A 22,703-nucleotide genomic window follows, 5' to 3' on the forward strand; every position below is an offset into this window, starting at 1 on the left:
TGCGATAGACAATGCGATATTTTGGGTTTTTTTGACAACCTGGCCATTTTTAGTTCATTGTATTTGCTTGTGATGGCAGCGCGTATTAAACGCGAACCAGTTGGCAGTTCAGCGTATTTTTGTAGTCACTTTCCTCAGTCATTCATTCTTCATACGTTCGTTCGTCTTCGTCTCTCTCGTTTTTTGAAGTAGTAGTGATTTCTTTTTATAACAAAATCAAATATATACATAATATATATATATATAAGCAAAAACGATTATATATCTACACACACATAATTTAATGCAACATATATATAAATTCGTAAATAATTAGTAACCAATTTTTAAGTGTGTGCAAGTGCAATCGAAATTCAATGGCAATTTCGTAAAAAAGTTTCTTTTTTTACGTAAAAAAGAAGGCAGAAAAAACGGCGCGTGTGAAATTTTTCAACAACGACGTCGTAGCAGCAGCAGTCTCTTCTCTGCTGCGTCTCTTTAGCTGCAAAAGGAGAAGCTGAGCAACAACAACAACTACAACGAAAATTCCCCACACACAAAGTAGGCCAACAACAACAAGAAACAGCAAAGCAAGCAACAGCAGCAACAACAACAACAACTAGGCGTAGTGTTGTGTGTAGTGAAGTGTATTATAATAATAATGTTTCAATGTATCCGTGAAAAAAAAGAAGTCTCCACAAAAAAAAGTAGAAAACTTTTGTAATTGTGTCAGTCTATTTATGTGTGTAAATGACTTAAATCAAATGTCTTTTAAACAACAAAAATTTGAATTTTGACATTCAAAAGCGCAACGTATGTCTGTGAGTGTCTGTGTCTGTATGCGTGTGTGTGTGTGTGTGTGTGTATTTATTGTTGTTGTGGCGAGAGACAAGTGAAATTTTCTTTGTTTCGTTTGCAAGACGCTGCTGCTTCTTCTTCGGCTGCGGGGGCGCTTAAAGTATAGAAATGAAGTTCCCTTGAAATGAAACGAAACGTTGTCGTTGCCCCCCCTGCTAGACGACAGCGGCAGCGCAGTCGACGTCCCTACATAACGGCGAAGAAGAAGCAGCAGCGTTGCTACAGTGTGTGTTTACTGACTGTATGCGTGTGTGTGTGTGAATGGCAATGAACGTTGCTTAAAACAACAACAGCAAAACAACATACTTTTTGGAATATTTGCGTCGTCGTTAATTATACTATACACACGCCTGCAGCTGATGATCATGATGATGATGATTATGTTGTTGTTGCTGGCTATTTGCCTGCTTTTTTCATATAAATACAAATATATATAAAATGCAAACTGAATTTCGTGCAAAACAAATATAAAATTGAATAAATGCAAAAGTGTGTTTAATATTAAACCCTCCTCTCTTCGTATATTCTTCTCAATAGCTGTGGTGTGTGTGCTATGTAAAGTGAAGCAAATGTGCAAGAAGAAGCAGCAGACGCCGCGCAGCGACGTCGACGTAGACGCTGCTGCAGCAGAGGCAGCAGGACAGGTTTATCAGGGCTAAAATTTCACATACAACAACAAAAATACTAAACAGCCTGCATTTTGCACAGTGCGTGTGCCAGTCCAGTGTCTCTGTCAATGTGTGGGTAACAACAACTATGTGTTCAGTGGTAACAACAACAAGAAATACAAACGCAGCAGCACGAGAAAGCAAAGTGAAATTTAATAAAACAACAGCAACAACCACACAACAACAACGAGAAAAGCACGCAATACCAATTCGAAACCGTTATTCAACAATTTCTTGAAATAAGTGAAAGAAGAAGGCAAATACTGGTTTCTCATACATACATACATACAAAGCATATACATATACTTATATGAATGTAGAAAGAAACAACAAAAACAACTAAAAAGTTGCTGCGCGAGAAATTTTGTACGTGTTTCATCAGCGTATATGTGTGCGTGTTTGTCGTCTATGTATTTGTGGTCTTAGCTCTGCAAACTGTGTGAGCTAAAAAAGAAAAAAAGTAAAGTGAAAAGCAATGTTTAAAGGAATTACAACAACAGCAGCAGAAGTCGTTGGAGTCCCCGGCAAAACTACAACGTGAAATAATAGTAAAAGTCTTGTGACAAATACAAAAAGAAAAAAGCTTCAAAAGAGCGCAACAAAAGGCAAATACACGTGTGTGTGGGTGTCAACGTCACACGCACACACGCGACAAAAGCAGCGCAGCAACAGCAGCGCCCCAAGCCTAAAGAGGGGCAGCAACAAAGGCAGCCACAGCGTCCGGCACAACAATTGAACATACAATTTTTTCAAGGGCTCTCTGGCCAAAGCGCACGCTGCTGCGTTTTTTTTTATTTAAATTATTGCAGGTGAGTGTTGTTGTTCATTTTGATTTTTTTTATTATTATGTTTTTTTTCCTTCACTCCATGTGCTTTTATTTGGTTTTAAATGAATTTTGAACACGTTTCACTTTAAATTATGCAAACATAAAAAATGTTTTGTGCAAATCTAATGAGGGCGCGCTTTAATTAAAGCTCTTTGCCTATTGTCGACTCCAAACGCGTGCGATAGAGACAGACACAGACAGACAGTGGTAAAGAGATAGACAGACAGAGAGAGAGAGAGCGAGAGAAACGAAATGGAATGAACGTAAGCTTGTGACTGTCAGTTTTACGTCTGTGTGATTGTGTGTGTATGTGCGTATGCTGTATATGGCCACAGGTGGCTTTATTTACCGTTATTTGAGCTTAATATTTTTTCGGTTGCTCTTTTTCGGCTTTAAATCAGAGCAAACTACACAACACATGTTGCAGCAACTTTTCAAGAACTCCCCAAAACAAAAATAAAAATGTAACTGTGAAAGTTGTCATCGTAAAAGTTTTTAAAATTATGGTATTAAGCATGGCTTGCATATTTTTGTTTAAATATCATTCGAATGCTCCTAAATATATTTAACCCGTTGAGCACGTTAACATTTATAAATATGAATCTTATCTACTTACATAATTGCATGACAAACGTTAAAATTGCAAGATTACATAAACAGCATCGTGGGAACAACATCTTTTGAAAGCTTTGCATAACTTGAACGATTCTATTGAAGAATTTTGTAGCTTGTTTTTTATGTTAGATAAGGTGAAATATTTTGTATATTATTACATGATTGATAGGTGACTTTAGTTCGAGGATTAATGGGTTAAACCCTGTATGTGGTTATGGTTTAAAAATAGTATTGTATAACTTGTGCTCAATTAAGAGAATTCATTTTAGGGCATATAATGTGTATTTAAGATTACAATATACAATATTAAAAACTTTTATCGGATAAATATATTTTCATCAAAAGTAAATAATTTTGGTTATAAATTGCAAATAAAATTAAATTAGATATTACATATTTTCTGGTTCGTTAGATTTAATATAACCTAAAATGCTAAAACTGATTCATCTTATATGATTCACGGCCAATAAAAATGCGCAGCATCGGCACACAACTTTGGGCTTTGTTTCTGGTTTTCTAGTGAAGTTTCACAATTCCTTTTGTTTCTTGTTTTTTCTTTTTCATGTATAGCATATCAGCATAAACACCTTTACGCTTTGTTCTTTTCCCATTTTCTGTGTCGATTTTAATGGGTTTGAGCTCTTAAATCACCAAAATTGAGCAGATAAATATAGTAAATCAATTTGTTTAAGTGGTTTCCAATTGCCTTTGATTTACAGTTTTACTTTGAGCTGGTCTAAGTCCTAAAAAGAGTTCAAATTGTACTAATAGTTATCAAATTATAATCAGTGGAGTTATTGAACTAGTTTAAATGAATGAATTTGGTTTTGTTTTCTATGTTTTAAAGTGGAGAATAACATAGCTTTATAGTCGATGGCCTGTATAAAACGTTTGCTTTTGTTAATATAAGTTATCTGTAAAAAAATAATCACTTATATTTTAATCAAAAGTATTAAACTAATAGAATAAAGCAACATAATAAATTGTGGTTGGGATTTTATAGTTAAACAAGTTTTGCTCTACATCAAATATTTTAATATTTATATGTTTGTGGCTGGAAAAAACAATTCTTTAAAGTATTCCGGTTTCTTTCACAAAATTACTTGAATCAATAAAATATGTTAAATTAAAAAGCATAAATGTTGTTTCTTTGTATTTAGAATTCTTTGAATAACTAAATTATTTCAATTAATTGATCTACTTTAGATGTAAGACTATTGTTTATATATTCTTGAGAGATTCTTACCGCTTTCATAAAGATAATAAAAGTAACTCTGTTGTTATGATCTATTAACAGATTCAACGTTTTTAATTGTTTATATCTGAGCCCCAGCAACAGCTGAACATTTCATGCCTAATTAAGCAAGCATTTCACCTCAATATCTATTCATTTGCTTTCCTTTATTATTATTTTTTATTTGCTAAAGTCTAAGTCACGTTTTTAGTTTCCAATTGCTTATCACATTTGCTTGTTTCTACTTTTATTCTCGATTCATAAATTACTCAATGCCATAGAAAAAGAGAAGGATAGACACGCAGAGAGAGAGAGAAAGAGAGAAAACTGTAAATAGAGAGCAAATGCCACATTAGTTGTCGTTTTTTGGTTTTTAAATATTTTTAATCTAAAATTCGAAATCAGCCAACACTTTAAAGAGCTGATAACAAAAAACAATAACACAAACTGCTGACAGTGTTTGCCCAAGCTCTTCATGTGTGTGTGCGTATGTATGTATATATATGTGTGTGTGTGTGTGTGATTTGTTGTTTGTTTGCTGTCCACAAAAAGTGAGAAGTGAGAACTTGGAATGGAGAATATTGTTGTAGATTTTGTTGTACAGCTGTGCGCGATTCGTTGAGGTTGATAATTAGTGAGGTCTTTTTTTTTTTGTGTTGTATTTTATTTAGTTATACTTATACAAATGTATCTTTAGCTCTGTAGCCTGTATCTATAAGTGTGTATCTGTATCTTAGTTTGTATCTGTAGCTATTGTGTGCGCTTAAACGGTTTCTCTAGTTGTATTTAGCTGTTGTTGTTGCTATTCTTCGCTGCTGCTGCCGCCTTGTTAAAGCGCTCACAACGTTCCGGCAACCGGTTTATTTCGAAACAAAATAGAACCGAAGAACTGTTTGCCTATATCATGAGTTGGCAACAAACTTTAACGCTCATACCACACAGATACACACATACATGTATATATGCAGGTTAAGTTCACTTATAGTGCAACTTGGGGTTGAAATACCTGTTGAGAGACCGCATTCAACTGCCATAATGAAGGGTTGTTGTATGCTGAACTCCCGGCATGGGGTCTCTGCTATGAGTTTTTCAGGCAGGCACGAATTTCATTTAATTTTATAGCATTAAAGCTTCGTTTTCAATCACTTATAAGCCGATTATTTCATCTTTTGTTTGAGCTCTTCATTTCTGGTTAAATGTTGCTTATTAAGCTTTCAAACTCAATAGCGGTGGTTTATCAAATTTTTTGTTTGCTTTTAAGTAAACCTGAGTAACCTCTTAAAGGGATGTTATGGCAACAAAGACCCTTTTCATTAATTAAGAATATGTTTCTTAATGGAAATAATGTGTCTCGACTGTTGATAGTTTGTTGAGGGAACTTGCTTGGATAGGTTTGAGTTTTGAGAACTTGTTCACTTTACTTGAAATCAATTAAATTCAGTACTTTGATAATTATAAGGAAATATAGACAACAATATTCAAATTATAGAAAGTAGGTGTGGATTTTGGAAATTTATTCTAAGAAATATTAATTAATTTGCAATTCCTTTAAGTGGTGAACCCCTCATTCTAAAAACTGTATGGTATATAGATATCATCACTTGAAATCATTATTTATTAATAGAATGACCTTTTCATTATACAAAGCAAAGTTACAGGTTAACAACATTCCCCATTGGAAATGTCTTTCTCTTATATATATATTTTTTTTTTACTTAGTATTTCTGCTGCCTCATTTTAACTGTCGCTCGCAGTTCATAAAAAAGGTTTCCACACAAATAACAACAGTAATCATTTGAAATTTATTTTTGTTTTTTTTTTTGTTGTGCTTTGCTACCAACACATGCACACATTTGTCTTGGCCCGTTTTAGCCTTTTTGCAACTTTTATTTACCAACGAACGTTTATTTTTAGAGTATTACCCAGACACACGTGTGTTTATGTGTGTGTATTTGTGTTTATTATACACCCTTCAATTTTCAACTGTGTTGCTAGCTGACTTGACAGAAAACAACTCGGGTTTTTCAATTTGACGCAAATATATATATTATTATATTCATAAACATTCTCAATGAATCATTCACGAATAACATAACAGGAAAAACATTTCAAATTTGTCATCGAATCTGAGCTAAAAGTGAAGTATGATAAAAGTAACAGCGATGGAAGGGAATTCGAGTTCTGACAATTACAACTCAACGTTCCGATCGCAAATGGCAATGAACTTTTGGCTAAATTAATTAAAATTATAAACGATTTTTCTGCGAAACTATAAAACACATATATGTAGAAGCTTGACCAGAAACTTTGTTAATCTTTTGGAAACAATTCTTAGCTTATGAAATTATTACAAAATATGCGAAGCTTCAATTATAAAGCTTTCCCTCTTTCGCTTCTTTTCGCTTGCTTTCATTGTGCTTCATTCACTTGCAATTAGATTTCTTGTGCTTCCACTTGACATGATATCGGGTTTCCAATCTAATAAAAATGTTCTATTCCACAAAGCAATTTGTCTGGTTACGCCTACAAAATATTATAATTCTCGTCTCTGGTCATTATCCGTTCCACAAGAACAAATTCTCATCAGGTCATTTAGTTTTTCTTCATTTCAATAGAATGTGCAGCAACAATTTCATAATTTTCCATGATTAGCCGACGTCGTATGTAGTATGTATAAAGCAGAACGGAAAAAATGAGCACGGTAATAATACAGAGCACAAAATACGGGAAATATGTACAAACATTAACATTAATGTGGAAAATTGGAGTAGTGAATGCTAAATGCAAATGGAATTTGTGTCACATGCGTTTTGCTGCTGTTATTAATGTTGGTCTTCAATTATTATACAAATACCATGTAAATACTATGTATAATAGCATTCTGTTTTATTGAGCAAGTGTGAAATATCAGGCGAGACAAAGCGAAAAAATGTTTTGATTCCAAACAGTATTACTCAACATTTCATGGTTAATAATTTAATGGGTTCCGTTATAGAAATGGGCCAACGAACAGTGAAGCTAATTTAAATCAGTTTTAACAGGTAGTTTAAATGATTTCTTCAAATTCTTTTTTTGCGCGTTGATTAATGTCTTCCTTATTACAACATTAAAAGTTTATTACTTCTTTCATAATTGATACTTTTATTGCTTAATACTTGGCAATAGTTACTTTATTGTTTAGGCTTTCCTTATTGGATCAGGCATGTCTATAAAGTTAAACGTCTCGATATTTAATTTCTTTTTTATCGTACTATTAGAGAACAGTTAAAATTCTATTCGATTATTAGTTTATTCTTTGTGTATTTTTAGATGCTCTCTAAATTTAAACTTTCACTTGACTTGATATCACATCGTGTTCCCATTTCTTTACGCTATCTTTATATCTGCTCTTTGAACTTAAAACACGATTCTGTTATAATCAGATTTCTTTTGATTTATAACAAAAGAAGAGCAAACCGTTCTCTTACTTTCTCTTCTATTGTTCAAAATGTTTCTTCCTCTTCTTCAATTACACTACCTTCACTTTATCTGGCCAATCCATCTAAACGTTATCTTTGTATAAGCTAGTCTTTAAGACGGATATCGCAGTTTGTGTTGTTATTTTTATTTATTGATTAGTTTCGCAATACAGTTTTGCCATCTTTTGTTGTCATATCTCGTGTGTTGCGCATTCCGCATTCCGCTTTGGCTTTTGTTTCTTTCGCTTGTCATCCTTTTTCTACACAATTTCACAACTCATAATTTGAGCAATTAAATCATTTTATGACAAATTACTTCAAAGCAAAATGCCAGAAAAGTTTGCATGAGGCGGCAGTGAAAAACCAACAGCAACAGCAACTACAATAAATGCTAATAAATTGAAATAAAATTAACAACAACACAAAACGACAAATTCGTTGATCTCTCGTCTCGTCTCGCTCTGCCTCTCACTCTGTCTGACTGTTTTTCTCATTCTTGCATATTGAACGAAATCAAAACGTGTGTGCACGTTACGTCGCGTCGCTGCCGACGTCGCAGTCGTGCGCAAGTGCTGAGCTTTTGGGTCGGAGAGGGGGGCGTCACAACAACACAGTCGTTGACATTGTTATCTTAAATTGCCTCGTTCTGCTTGCTGCTGTTGTTTTTGTTGCTGCTGCTGAAGCTATTTGATTTTGTCATCATCTTTACACGCTTAACACAAACAACAAAGATGTATTAGGGAATGTCACAGACTTGATACTCTTTCCAATTTGATCGAGATAAAGCTAAATTATGAACTTTTGTTTTGCATTGTTTATATTTGTATATAGTAGTATAGTTAAGATTTCGATATTTGATAAATTTATTTGAATGACTGATCTCTTGTTTCATGTTTTTATCTGAATATTACATTTATATTCTGCAGAAGTTAAATAAGCTTGTTATACAACACCTTCCATCGATCTGACAAAATTACGCAACTTTTAAACATGAAAGGGTATGCAAAGCACTGAAGTGCTAAGAAGTTAATAAGACAAACAAAAAAAAGTGCGAGAAGGAGAGATAAAGAGCAAAGAACATTACCAGTCCACATCTGTACAAAGTATGCTTGCAGCTCTTGCCCTCTCTCACTGTCTCTCTCGCTCGTTTGTTCGTCAACTTTGTGTATTACAACATTTTGCGCGCCTCAACGACGGCGACATAAATTCTACAGCTACTACTGCGACATCAACGGACGGCAGAGGCTCTGTCGACGTCGACCGCGACTGCGCTAACGTTTCGTTTTGTTCCGTTCATGTGCCGTTGGCCCCCAAAGGCGAATAAGCAAAAAAACAGAACACAAAACATAAAAAGAAAAACAAATGTAGCTTCGGCTGGCGATCGTTAGTCTCCTCCTTCTCGTCGTCATTGACTTGGTTTCGGCTCGGATCGTTTCGCCCCGATTTCGTTGTCGTTTTCAACGTCGTGTTCGGCATTACAAAAATTCGCTGTTTGCCTTTGTTGTTGTTGTTGTTGTTGTTGTGGTTTGCTCTTATTCATGTTGTTGTGGGCTTTTAAGAAACTTTTTTATCAAACAATTTGCACGCATTTTCTTTTGGAGGTCTATTTATAAATGAAATATGTTTACACATGTGTATGCCAATACACGAATGCTACGAATACATTATGTATGTAAATTGTAAATTTCCATTGAGATGGCATAAATATCGCTTAGTCATTGAGCACTACGTAACTACTTAACTGTCATCGCCCAAAGCACAATCAATAAATATCTTAGTTACAATACAAATGCTCATTCGTCTTAATAATCAATCAATTTCTTAAATGAAGTTATCTCTCTCAAGTGGCACTAATCACTAATTAGATAGTGACTATCCTTGGGAGCTTCTTTTTCTTATCTATTGTAAGCAAATGTGGTTATCAATTGTTGTCATACATAAGTAGTCTATTACTCACATACTTGTGCAATGTTCTAGTTTAAATTCCAAAGTACGTACTACATTTGGCTCTCATGATAATCTGATAAGGTTGTTGCCAACTTATTGTTAGCTTTCACTTTTCAACATTCATTATACGACAATTTTCAAATTTTGCGAATCTATTGCATTAATTTCTTCCTTTGTAAAAACAGTCGCATGTTTATTTTAATTTCATTTCAGTTGATTCCAGCATTTGTGAGTTCACTTTTGAACAAAGAATATACTTTTTTTGGTAGCCTCTTTCTTTTTCTTTCAACCATCGATTTATTAAATGAATTATAGTCTTCGGCTGTTTCCTGGTTGTGAATAACAAGTTCAACAACATTAGCATGAACAAAATATTCTTAAATTCATATTGTTCTCGAGCATTTGCGTTAAAATTGGCGGAGATAATAGATCATAAAGTTGATTAATTTATATTTAAAATTTTTGTTGGGATTTGTGGAGTCCAATTTGTTGTTAATTAATGTCAGTAAAGTTTTGGGTTATTTGTGTGCCTTAGCTTAGGATGAGTTAAAAAAAAATATTTAAAATGATTCAAAAAATTTCTCTTCCATTAATTATATTCCAAGAAAGCAACAACGCTGCACCCTTATTGTGATTTTAAATTATTCAATAGAAAGTCATGAGTCATTGAATGTTCCATTAAGGTTTTTATTTGCAAGAGTTAATAATTTAACCTCAAGGTTATTCATATCATAGTTATCTATATATACATTTATAAAAAGGTTTTTTTATTATAATAGTTTTAATCCATTTTTCAACAATTTAAACTTTTAATAGTTTCGTTAAGAAATTCAATTCTCATATTCCAAGTTTGCTCATATAGTCAAGGACGACATGAAAAAGATTAAACATATCTCTTAGTTTGCTTTGCTCTTATCACAATCATATTTCTTGAGTCAGATTTCAAGTCAGTTATGATATGTTATCTCAGTTTATAAAGCGACGATCTGAAAAGTTGAATTCTTATTAGACAAAATGAATTGTCATGCATAGAATTAATCGATAAAGAGTCTGTAAAAAGCGTTTCGTCATCATTATCGCTTATCGTGGGAATTGCTTTTTTATTTACGTTTTGTCAAGGTCATTGCAGTTTCATTAAATGCGAAATTTCACTTTTATACGCGTAATTGAATTTGAATTTGATTTTATGCATTTACAATTCGTTTTCGCAACTGCATTAAACATGTGCATTCATTCCAAATGGCCTTCGCCTTTTTTCCAGTTGGAATGCCAGCTGGAGTTTATAAAAGCGACAGACAGAGAGAGAGAGAGATAGATAAAGAGAAAAGAAAACAAAACAAGAAATGGCAGAAACAACAAACAAACAAACTGGCAAATTGATAGTTGGCAGTGATTGGCGCTTGTTAAAAATTTTATATAGTTTTATTATAGCATTTATTTAGCATTTTAATTTCGCAGTTATTGTTGTTGTGTTGCTGCCGCTTTTGTTTTATAATTTCACATTTCGCAAAAGTTCGTTGTGCTCTTACGTCGTTGCTTTGTATTGTGTGTGTTGTGCGGCTTCGTTTCGTATCGTTTCGTTCCGTTTCATTTCATTTCGTTTCGTTTGCATTTCGCGACTCGTCGCGCCGCCTCTTTCACACATTCCCCTTGCATGGGGCATGTCTAAGTATATGAGATTGTGTGTGTGTGTGAGTGTATTGTATGTTTGTGCATACTTTTATATCATTTGCAATAACAAATAAAAATGCGTCACAATTTATTTGCACTTTTTCACTAGCAGCACACTCACACGTGTGCACATAAATACATTTAGCCTTGACCTCTACAATCTACGGCCCAGCACAGCCATCGCCGTCGTCTGCTTCTTCTTCATCTCTGACTGCGCTGCGCTTTGAATTTTGTTTTTGGGGCCAACGAATTTTGTGCTTCTTCTTCATCACCTTCATTTACTTATTTCTCTTTGATTATAAATTAAATATTTGCTTTTTGCTCGCACTAAAACTCAATTGAAATGTCTGCGAACATCAAAATGGCTAGCACGGTCATTAATAAACGTATTTAACAAGTTTTATATCTTTTAACTGAATGAATAGAGGAAGACATGGTCAAATAAGGAATTATTGTTTAGCCAGCTAACGGCATTACCCAAATAAAATGCTACAAATTTGCATAGATTTATTTTTAGATAAACTCCAACAAAAACCTGTTGTTGGTATTTAAATGACGAAATCAATAATGCACTTAATGCGAGTTGCGAAATTTGAATAATTCAGAATGTGCTAAGAAAGTTTTATCGTATGGTTTTCAGGTTAATAAAGGAATTGTTTTTCCAAAGAATACAATTGATTAATATTCATATACATATTAAATGCAATGGAGCAGAATCAATCAATGGATTCGTGCTATAGAAAAGAGTATAAATACTCAATAAATATTAATAATACATAAAAAGAAGATAAGAGATAACAAAATTCATATGACATAACAGTTGAAGTGCTTTAATAAATAAACATATTAACTACATAAATGAAATAAATATTAGCTAAATGATTATATTTATTTCCCATCTACTCAAACCAATATAAAGTACGGCATAGAAATAAATACTTAATTGTTTTTAAATATAAAATAAACCATTCATTATGAAGATTATTATATAAAAAGTACGGTAAAGTTTAGTATTCAACACTAGGAAAATAGATTTTCTTTAGTTGCTCTTTGGGTTTTAAGAGAATTTGTAGATAAATTGAACAGAAATGTAAATATCTTGAAGATATACTACAGACAGTTAATAAATGTTTTAAGTACTCTTTATATACATGTTTTCTATACAATATACTGTGTTTATTGAAGAAATTCTCAGAATCTCTCAGAATGCGTTGGCGAATTCCTCTATGAAATAATAAACATGATTCGATTGTCAAAATTGTATCTTTCAAAATTCCCCTGAAGATTTCAAAATAGTTTTTCTAGTTTTCTAAGAAAACTTACTAGAATTGAAATAAGTTGGAGGCACGAAGCTAAGCACCCGATTTTTTTGAAATTCTGTTCAATAATAAATCAAATAACTTTTTATTCTATTTAGCTAAAGAGTAATTACATCCATTATTCTCCTTAATAACAATAAACAAGCAAATGAAGTGCGTTTAATTTAATAAGCATTGAACAACCTTCAAAATATTTTTATGCTTTGTGGCTTTTTATTTATTAATATTGATAGATTGCAACAATAAATGAGAACGTCAAGCTTTCAACTGGCAGATATAAACAAATGGCAATTAACCATGTCGAACACGCCCACACAAAACCAACCAACAACAACAACAAATGAAAATGTTAAAAATAGTTGGCATAAATTATATGACAAATAACAGCAGCAAAAGCAACAACAACATAAGCAAAAGGGGCACAATTTCATATGTATAACAAATCATCAAAAAGTTTATAAACAAAATGGCAATGTGAAAAAAAAAATTTCAACAGAAATATTTTCTAGTTTTTGTTTTTCGTGTTTCTCTATTTATTTTTGTTTATATTGCGAAATGATTGCGAGGTCGTGAGGGTGTGTGTGTGTGTGTTTAGAGTGTGATTATCTATGTACGAATGTTTGTATCTGTGTGTGTGCTATGAAAATATTTGTATCTGTGTGTTTGTATATGCTATTCAAGTTTTGTTTACATTTTTGATAGTTTTATCAGCAACACGTGAGTTGTTCGTTGTATAGGGAACTGCTCCCATTTTTTTTATATTTATTTATTTTTGTATTGTTCATCCACCTGAAACTCGAAATGCCCTAGAACTAAAATGGATCGTATTTGTGCTTATCTCTTAGCCTTCTGCATACACATTTGTAATCCCAAACCCAAGTTAACTCAAGGCACTTGCGACAGCTTATCCCTTATCAAAGAACATTAAACATTTTTACATTTTGAAAATAAAAAAACTATATTTGAAACTTTCTGCTGGTTCAAATAGAAACGATTCATAATTATGAAAACGTTTTAACTTTTTATAGGGGTTCCTCGTGCATATGTACAGTATTTATATATATGTAGATGGGTACATCTTTCGTCGGGTAATATAAATTACTTAAAATACATCATGAGTCATGTCTTTTTTTCGGGGTAATGTTCTACAAAAAGCCATTGAACTGAACGAGAGCAATTTAGAGACGTTTTCCATCACGTTTCTTTGTTAAATTAATTCATTTAATCAAATTGTGTTTTATTTAATTCGCGATAAGATATCAAGTTATCGAACAATATACTCTAGAGCTTAGCGGTTTTATTCGCTATTAGGAATTAGCTATTCAAGTCTGGAATCAATTAAATGCGATTATATAATGTGCTAATATTTTCTAATTATAGTCTTAGTTTAGCTTGCAGTCGGAAAACTTGTTTTATGCTTAATAAATGTGTGATTATAGCACAAATATGCCTGCAGCTATTTGGTATTTTAGATGTGCATTTGGATTTATTGAGGTTAGCTTTAATTTTGAGGTTAAAACTGTGTTTTGATTGTTAAGCGTTCTTATGGGAAAAATAAATACTAAAGCTGTTGATTAAAAGTGTAAATGTGTAGCATACGAAATTTGTAGAATTATAGATTACGTATATAATTATTACCATTTTAGATTTCGATATGTTAATTTATTTTAATGTTATATCTCAGTAAGTTTTGAGGTTAAAGTTAGTTTTCAAAGCTTAATGAAGTGGTAATTTATATGTTTAGAGCTTATGATGGTTTTTGTCTTTAGAGCAAAGATTTTTAAATTTATCTAAAAACCTCAAATTTATTTAATAATTATTATCAAATTCTAGTTATTATAGTTAGTTATTTTAATGACTCACTATTTATTTGCGAATCTAATGATTTTATTATTTGCTGCCTTTCTTAACAAAGTCTGGACTTTAGTTTACTTTCCTGTTTTTTGAATAGTTTGCTTATCACTTTGTTCATTTACAATTATATTTATCACCCACGGTTATCTCGGGGTTTATTTGAAAGTTAAGTAAAGATCACTGTGACTATTTGTATTGTTTAACTCAGCAATGTGCTTTGCAAATATTTCTTGGATTATTTAATTTAATTTACTTAAAAATAGACCAAAAACTGTTAATCCTTCAGATATAGCTCTAGTTAACTCTTTTTTAATACTTTACTTAGTATACTCTACGTTCTCTTTAATTTTTTTGCAGGCAACATGGAACCAAACAGACATCACGAATATCAGACGCATCATCATCCACAATCCCACCACCAGCTGCAGCCACCGCATCTGCAACAGCATCCCCATGGACTCGGCCATGGGCATGGACATAACCATGGGCATCCGCATCCACAGCATGCCGTACATCATCACCTGCAACATCACCACCAGCAACCACCACCGCCAACAGCCACAGCAACCACAACGGTTGCACCACCGCCACAACAGGCAACAACGAGTGGACCATCACCACATCAACACCACCTGCCCATGTCTATGCCACTGCACCACCAGCAACAACAGTCGCAGCAGCAACAGCAACAGCCACAACATCTGCAGCACCACCCACACCACCATCAGCCACAGCAAGCTCCACCACCACCACCGCCACAGCAATCGAGTTACCAACAGTCGCATGCGGCGTATGTGCGCGGTGGTGCAGCGGCAGCATCTGTAATGCCACCGACAGGTGCTGCAGCGAGTGGTGCAAGTGGTGCAGCTGGTGGCGATCCGCATATGCAGTACTACACCTCCAACCGGGAACTGATTGTGGCCAAAAAGTCGAATGAACCACAGCTGCCACATGCCAGCTGGCAGCAGTACAAGGCGCCACCAACGGGGGCAACATCCACAACTTCCACGACGTCCACCTTGGTGCAGCGACAACCACCACAACAACCACCGCCACAGCCGCAGCACTACAACAGCAACAGCTATTGGCAGACGCCGCCAGAGGAGCAGCACATGGCACGCTATGGCTACAGCAAGGTGGCGCCACCTAGAACGACGGCGATAAGCTCTAGCAGCAGCGTGGGAGGAACAGAGAGTCTAGGAAGTATCAGGGGAAGTCTAGGGGAACCTGGACGGGCAGCTGGAGGTCTAGGAGAAACCGGGGGAATGCGAGGAGCTGCTAGTCTCGGAGGAAGAGTCGCAGGTGGAACAGGAGCACCTTCGGGACTAGCGCGACCTGGTGGTCTGGGAACAACTGCGTTAGCTAATCATCGTTACTACGAGGATAACCTAAAGTATGCACCCAGTGGCAAGTTGCACTCGAGCGCCACAGCGACACGCTACGAGCTGCTGGATCATGTGGTGAATCCCAGCAATGCGTTGCTGGGCACCGCCAGCGAGCAACAGCCAAGTCCTAACTATGCACGCAAATGTCCGCAGCACTACGAACCGCCGACCGAGCAGCGTGGCGCCGCAGCCACATTGGGATCAGCGCCTGGCTTGCCAGGGCAAGCAGCTCCTCCACAAGGCGCAGCACCGGGAGCTGCACAACAGCATCAGAGTCTGTACATGCCGATGCCGCAGTTTAGCACGGAGAACTTTCAGAGTACCGTGCACAGTGCCATCGAGAAGTATGTGCGTGAATCCGCGCCAGCTCCCAGCCTAGACTATAGACGCAGTACAGCGAGTGGCGGCTACGGCAGCAGACCAACGAGCGGCAGCAGTCAATCGGTTAGTCAATCTGGCAGCTACTACAGCAGCAGTAAACCCCTCGCCAGCTATGGCAAACTGGAGCCCGAATCGAGTTCCGGACTGACGCGTGCCTCGCTCTATCACAATCCCTACAATCCGCCCGCAGTTGTAGAGCCCGATCAGTTGCCCACAGCGGCGGCTAGCTCACGAGATGCTTCCCCCGCAGCGCCACACGGTTATCCCACCAAGTATGGCAAGCTCTTGCAGCAGCATAGCAGCCAACCCCGGTCCAGTTCCAACTCGAATGCCAGCGCCAGTTCGAGTTCCAGCGCCAATCCTGCTTCCTATGTGCAATACTATCATCATGGCACGCCCTCGCCTGCGGCAGCGCAAGTGGCGTCGCCCACGCCTCCACAGCAGCTCTACAATCACACTCCTCCGCCATCAGGAGGAGTAGGACCTGGACTAGGCAGTGCAAGCGGAGGAGGCGGACTAAGCAGTGCAGGAGGAGGTCCAGGACTTGCCAGTAGTGTAGGCAATGCACCGGGTGGTTTAGTCAGTCACTCCACACTGCAGGTTTATCCTCATGGTCCGGACATTTGCTGTCAGCCTAAGATGACGCCCCTGCCTCCCAAGAAGAGCAACGCACCCAGCGTCAAGCCTAACTACAAAGCGCTTATCGATGATATGCTCAAACAGAACATCAGCGAAAAGGAGCGTAATCTCAAGATAATCGAAAAGACGCTCGGATCACGACAAGTTCCCGCTGCAGCTCCCGCTCCTGTGCTGGTGCCACCTCCCACAGTTCCTCAACCTATACTGGCTCCCGTGATACAGCAAGCGCCGCTCGCGCACTCTCCACTCGATCTGTCCATGCGCACGGTGAAGCAGACTGCCGACTCTACGGAGTACAAGTACAAACCCAAGGCGGCGCCTAGTCCAGGAACGGGTTTGGGACTTCCCCGCTTTGATATTACGCCCAACTTTGCCAGGAGCAGCGGTGGAAGTAGTAGTGGCGCCAGCGGGACAAGTTCAGCTGCTGCTACAGCTGTGATACGTCAAGCGCCCGCTGCAAATGCTTCAATTCTAACCTCCGCCTCGGCAGCCTCCACTCCGGAGTCTCCGCTGCTCATCAAGGCAGCGCAGCAACTGCGTCCAAGTGTGTTGGAGACAAATCCCTTTGCCAAGCGACCGCAACTCCCGCCCGAGACAAGTATCAGGGCGTTGCCCAAACCGCCCACGGCAACAGCGACGACAACAGCCAGCGTGAGCAGCAGCAGTCCCAACCCGATTCCAATCCCTTCGAGCAGCAACATCGCAGTCCCCTCGAGCAGTAACCTTCACAACAGCAGCAATCCCAACTATCTCGGACGGAAGCGTCATCTTCAAGAGTACAACCAGCAGGCAGCCGCAGCGCTAGCCAAGCAGTCCCGACTGGATGCAGTTCCTGCACCGCCCGTGGCTGCCAGTGTGCCTGTGATAGCCATCAATGAGCAGGCGCTGGCGAAGCAGCGACTCGAGAACAGCGGCAGCAGCATCATTGTGTGCCCGCAACCCAAGCAAGAGACGCAACCGTTGGTGCCCAAGGTGGAGCCAAGGATACGCACGAAAGCGGAGCTCAAGGGATTCACGTTTACCCCGCCTGTGTTAGCACCTGCAAGCTCAACGACCAGTTCGATAGGAGAAGTCAACGTTGCCAGCACTTCCAATTCAACTGCCACGCCCACTACGACTCCCTCGCCCGCCCAGCTGACCAATCACATTCAGATCAAGCTGGAGCCGGCGCCCACGCCGGAACAGACCTTTACACAGCTCCCGGAGGAGTCTCCGTCTTCCTCGGGCTTCAATAGCCACAGTCTGCTCGGCGATTGGGGCAGCACCTGCAACAATTTGGTTGAGCAACTGCTCAACAAGGTACTACCGACCAAGCCGATGACTCCCACAACCACACCTATCAAGTTAGAATTAAGCGAAGATGATTTACCCGTGGCGCGAATACTGAAACGTCAGCCGACGTTGCCCGACGTGGAGTCTGCAGCGACAACGACGACGCAACTGACCAGCAACACAACAACGAATGGCACCCAGAAGAAGCTAAGCAAGACGGAGCGGGAGAAAAAGCGATTGGTGCAAGAGCAAAGAATTGCGGCGAGGTTAGCGCCAGCAGCTGGGCAAAGCAGTAGCTCCGAGAGCGATACTACGGAACTGCATAAGCGCAAGACAGAGCGCCAGAAGAAGCCGCTGATGATGCGGAAGAGCAAAAACCGCAGGGCCGAGGAGAAAGAGAAGGAGCAAGTGAAGGGGAAACAGGAACAAAAACAGGGAAAGCGTCAAGAGGAAAGCAGCGATGAGGAGCAGGAGCAGGCGGAAAATGATGACAACAGCTCGAGTGAAGCAAAGAAGGGCAAGAGAACGCTAAAGAATAAATTGCAATATGCAGGAGGCAAAAACAAGACCAAGGGACAGCAGAAGCAGCGTGATAAAGAGAAGGAAAGGGAAAAGGAGAAGACAAACGATAAGAAAGAACAGCAGGAAGATGAAGATCAGGATGAGAGCAGCACTAGCAGCAGCAACGAAGAGGAGCAACAAAAAGAACAAGCAGCTGAAGAAGACGATGATGATGAAGAGGAGGAAGAAGATGAGGAGCGGGAAAAAGACGATGATGAAGATGAGGAAAATGAGGAGTCGGATGAGGATGAAGATGAGAACGAGGACGAAGCAGATAAGCAGCCTTCGGTAAAACGCAAACCCAAAGCCAACACTAAACCTCATCGCATTGCCCTCAACACGATGACACGCTCAAAGCGAAAGCAAGAGCTGGAACAGCAGTTGGCCAACTCTAAGGTGCTGCGCAACGACAAAATCATACGCAACTCCACCACAAAGATCAAGCGCAAGTATGTCAGGAAGTTGGTGCCCGATGCCAAGAAGGAAATGATGGTCACGCGTTTGAGGAACAAACGTGTTGTCGTCAGCGCCGACCAGCTAAACGGACGCAAACTCAAAGCAAAGGCCAAGGCCAAGACCACGACGCCGCAACAGCAACTCTTCCTCGAGGAATATCGCTACAAGTTGGCTCTGAAAATCCCACAACGCCTCATCTCCATCAATAAGCTGAACAAGTTGCCGCAGGTGGCGGCCTCGTTGCCAGATTTAGAGCGTGGACGGGATCTGAGACAGGAGCTGGCCTGCTTTAAACCCGCCCGAGGACGCAAACCGCGTGCCAAGGCCACCGCAGCTATGCTGAAGGAGCAACCAGCTCAGCCCCAACGTCTTACCACTCCGCAATCCATCATTGATGTGCTGCATCTGCGTGTCACCTCCAATGGCGCTGTCAAGTCCGGACAACCGGTGAACTGTGCTGCTAGTCTGCACACTTATAGTGAAACCTCGCAAACTTCCGCATCCAATTCGCTGTACGAGCAACCACAGGAAACTTCCACTGCTACTGCTCCCGACACGGGCAAACGGCACTTTAGTATCTTTGATACAAAGGTGTTGCAAAGCAAAACGCGCACCGAGTCCAAGCTGCAGCAACATCGCGAAATCATACGCGAGATCTTTGTGGGCACCGAGCGTCCAGCGTCGGCGCCGCCAGAATGCGCCCAGGAGCAAGATCAATCCCCCACCTTAAGCTACACGCAGTACGAGGAGTTTCTGGAGCAGATGAATCGCATTGGCGCCGCCAACAATAATAAGCTGGCGCGGCACAGAACCAACATTGAGGTAGCCACAGCCACGCCGACGACGCCCGCCTCTGGCAGCTCGACGCAGTGTCCACACAAACGGAAGTATCTGAGGCGCAAGGGAAGCTCCGGTTTCGACTATATACGCAAAAAGAAGCGACCCACGCCGCATCCACCAGCCAACAGCTCCAATAATAATCAATCGAACAACCTGCAAAACGCCAACCAGGAACACGAAGCAGCCAGCTCCTTAGCCGATGCGGATGAGCGACTAGATGACACGGACAGCACTATAGCGGGCAGCACCTCGCATCTTCCGCTTAAGGTAAAGACTGAAGTCGACATCTATCGAGAGATCCAGAAGTGGGTGCTCAACAAGGGAGTCGGTCAGAGTACGATGCATAAGGCTGCTCGTCAGGGATTGATTGATGTTGTCGTCTATTGTCTGGATCGCATGGGCATGAATCCGGATCAGAAGGATAACGCGGGATATACGCCGTTGCATGAGGCTTGCACTCAGGGCTGGCTTGAGATAGCACGCCTCCTGCTGCAGTTTGGCGCCAATCACTCGGAGGCCGCCCAGTCGGGCATCCGACCGTTGCACGGAGCCATCGAGAACGATCACGAAGAGGTGGTGCGGCTGTTGCTCTCCTACGGCGCGGATCCGTTGCTGGCAACGTATTCAGGTGAGATTACCTTTACTTTTAATTAGAGTTTATATTGTAGACTATCCCTGGAATAGATTGTGAATTTCCCACTTACTTTTTTTGTAATCCTCCCATATCTAAATTATACCTCTATTGTTCAAATTTAAGTATTTCTTTTCCTTTTCTTAGTCTAATCTCTTCCTTCTTTCTCCTCTTCAAACATCATAAATAGTCCTTTAAATCTACTTTTCCTTTAACTCTACTTTTTTGTATTTGATCGTGGCTTTCTAAAAGTATTTAATTTACACGTTCCTTTCTTCCTTGAACCTCAATCAATTATGATTCTATTTCTATTCAATCACTGTATTATTCTTATTATTAATCTCCCATTCTTTGCTCTTCAGGTCAAACGCCACTCATGTTAGCTTCAAGCAAATTGATGTGCAGCATATTGCGTTCTCACCTCAGCGATGCACAAAGTGCATCCGCTGACATCAAACCGATGAGATTTCAGGGACCCTGGGAGATATTTGGTAAGCACTCACATCTTAATACTAATTATAGATCAATATTTAATTTGAATTCATTTATTTTGCAGATGAAAAGGAAAATGGTTTTGATATATTCGATAATGTACCGAATACAGCATGTGATATGAGCAGAGCTCTACGTAGAGAAAGGAGGAGAAGGCGAATAAATCGCAGCCAGGGCAACAGCAACAAAAACAGTAACAGTAATGAGGGATTGTTGTTACAGACAAAGGACGAAGTGGATAAGGAGAAGGAGAGGGAGAGCAAAGAGATGATTAAACAAAATGGGGAGACAAGTGCAAAGACTTTAACGACGGCAATGGCGATGACGATGGTCAAACTGGAACCAGGCACTGAGGATAGCAATAACAACAAGAATAACGGCAACAACGAACACAATAACGATAACAGTGTTGAGCGAAATGTAACTAGTGTTGTGAATGTCAAGAATGAGGTTAAACTGGAACCCCAAGACGATGACGAGATGAATGCAAATAATATCAATAATGACAATGATAATACTCTGCATTATCTGCATGCCAATCATAATGATCACGCTAATGATCTGGATCACGATCACGACGATGATGAGGATGATGATGCCGATGCAGATATGGATAACGAACGAGAGACGTTGACGGACGAATTGAATGGTGATATTTTTGAATTTGAAGAGGCCGATGTGCCCTTGCCACCACTGTACTTGCTCAAAGATGAGGGCAGTGATAAATGGGTACTCTTAAATGATTTGTGCAATTTACTTAAAGTCAAATCGAAGGATACGCTGCTGAATAAGGTTAGTCTCTAAATACAGTTGTCAATCAGAATGATACTAAATAAGTATTTTGAGTTGAATTGATGATTGATGAAATATCATAAAGAAGTTGATTTATTAATATATATTTTTTAACTTGCAGATCTGTCCAAATAGCACCACAATGGCCAGCACACAGAAGCAATTGCTGAGAGAGTTTAAGATCGATGACTTTCTGGAGCAGGCGACCTGCCTGCAATTGCTGTGCGCCGGCGAGAAGCTGAACATGTTCAGCTCCTCGAAGGTTGTGCTCATCAGATACAACGAGAGCGTCCGCAATTTGTTAGGAGTTAAAACCATTTTAATGAAATTTTAAAACGAAACGTCAAGAATATTTAGTATATATTATATAGCAAGTAACCTAGAGATATAGATTAGTATGAAAAAAAATATATAAATATATATTTTAGCTAGTAATTTTAGTGGTCAGTTTGACGTCTTTGCCTTTGGAAGGCAAAGTCTTTTATATTAACAAACAGAAACAAAACAAAACAATTAGAGCTAAGCGCAAAGTGATACAAAGGTGCTATACACACACACATACATGTAAACACTCAAAAACAAAACAAATAAATTTAATTATGTAATGGGAAAAGAGCAACGCGAATTCGGTTAAGATCTAGTTTTGATAGCCAGAGATAGCACCCACAGCTAATTGAGATATAGCTAGATATGTAGGCCTAATTGTGTAACTGTAATCTATGGTTTTAGCAAAGAAATGAAATAATAGTAATAATAATTCAAATATGTAATAATGATATTGTAACATCTCGAGTATAAGTGAAGCAACAAAGGCGTATTTATGT

General features: G+C 38.8%; 1 protein-coding gene across 1 annotated transcript; it reads left to right on the plus strand.

Annotated features, from left to right (window-relative positions):
- Positions 1–217: 217 nt before the first annotated feature.
- LOC133841389 (uncharacterized) lies at positions 218–22,392 on the plus strand. The gene is made up of 6 exons (XM_062273819.1): positions 218–540; positions 1,375–2,314; positions 14,788–20,592; positions 20,958–21,086; positions 21,152–21,879; positions 22,001–22,392. Exons 3-6 carry the CDS (start codon positions 14,793–14,795, stop codon positions 22,211–22,213), a joined length of 6,870 nt encoding a protein of 2,289 aa, XP_062129803.1. The 5' UTR covers positions 218–540; positions 1,375–2,314; positions 14,788–14,792; the 3' UTR covers positions 22,214–22,392.
- The last annotated feature ends 311 nt before the right edge of the window (positions 22,393–22,703 follow it).

The sequence above is a fragment of the Drosophila sulfurigaster genome, chromosome 3, assembly GCF_023558435.1.
Source record: "Drosophila sulfurigaster albostrigata strain 15112-1811.04 chromosome 3, ASM2355843v2, whole genome shotgun sequence".
NCBI classification, from domain to species: Eukaryota; Metazoa; Arthropoda; class Insecta; order Diptera; family Drosophilidae; genus Drosophila; species Drosophila sulfurigaster.

Bases quoted from the DNA above. Each gene is read 5' to 3' on its own strand.
- LOC133841389 (XM_062273819.1), top strand. From the start codon at position 14,793: ATGGAACCAAACAGACATCACGAATATCAGACGCATCATCATCCACAA. The intron at 20,593-20,957 runs GTGAGATTACCT...TTTGCTCTTCAG, and splicing joins GTTGCTGGCAACGTATTCAG to GTCAAACGCCACTCATGTTA. The intron at 21,087-21,151 runs GTAAGCACTCAC...TTTATTTTGCAG, and splicing joins GGGACCCTGGGAGATATTTG to ATGAAAAGGAAAATGGTTTT.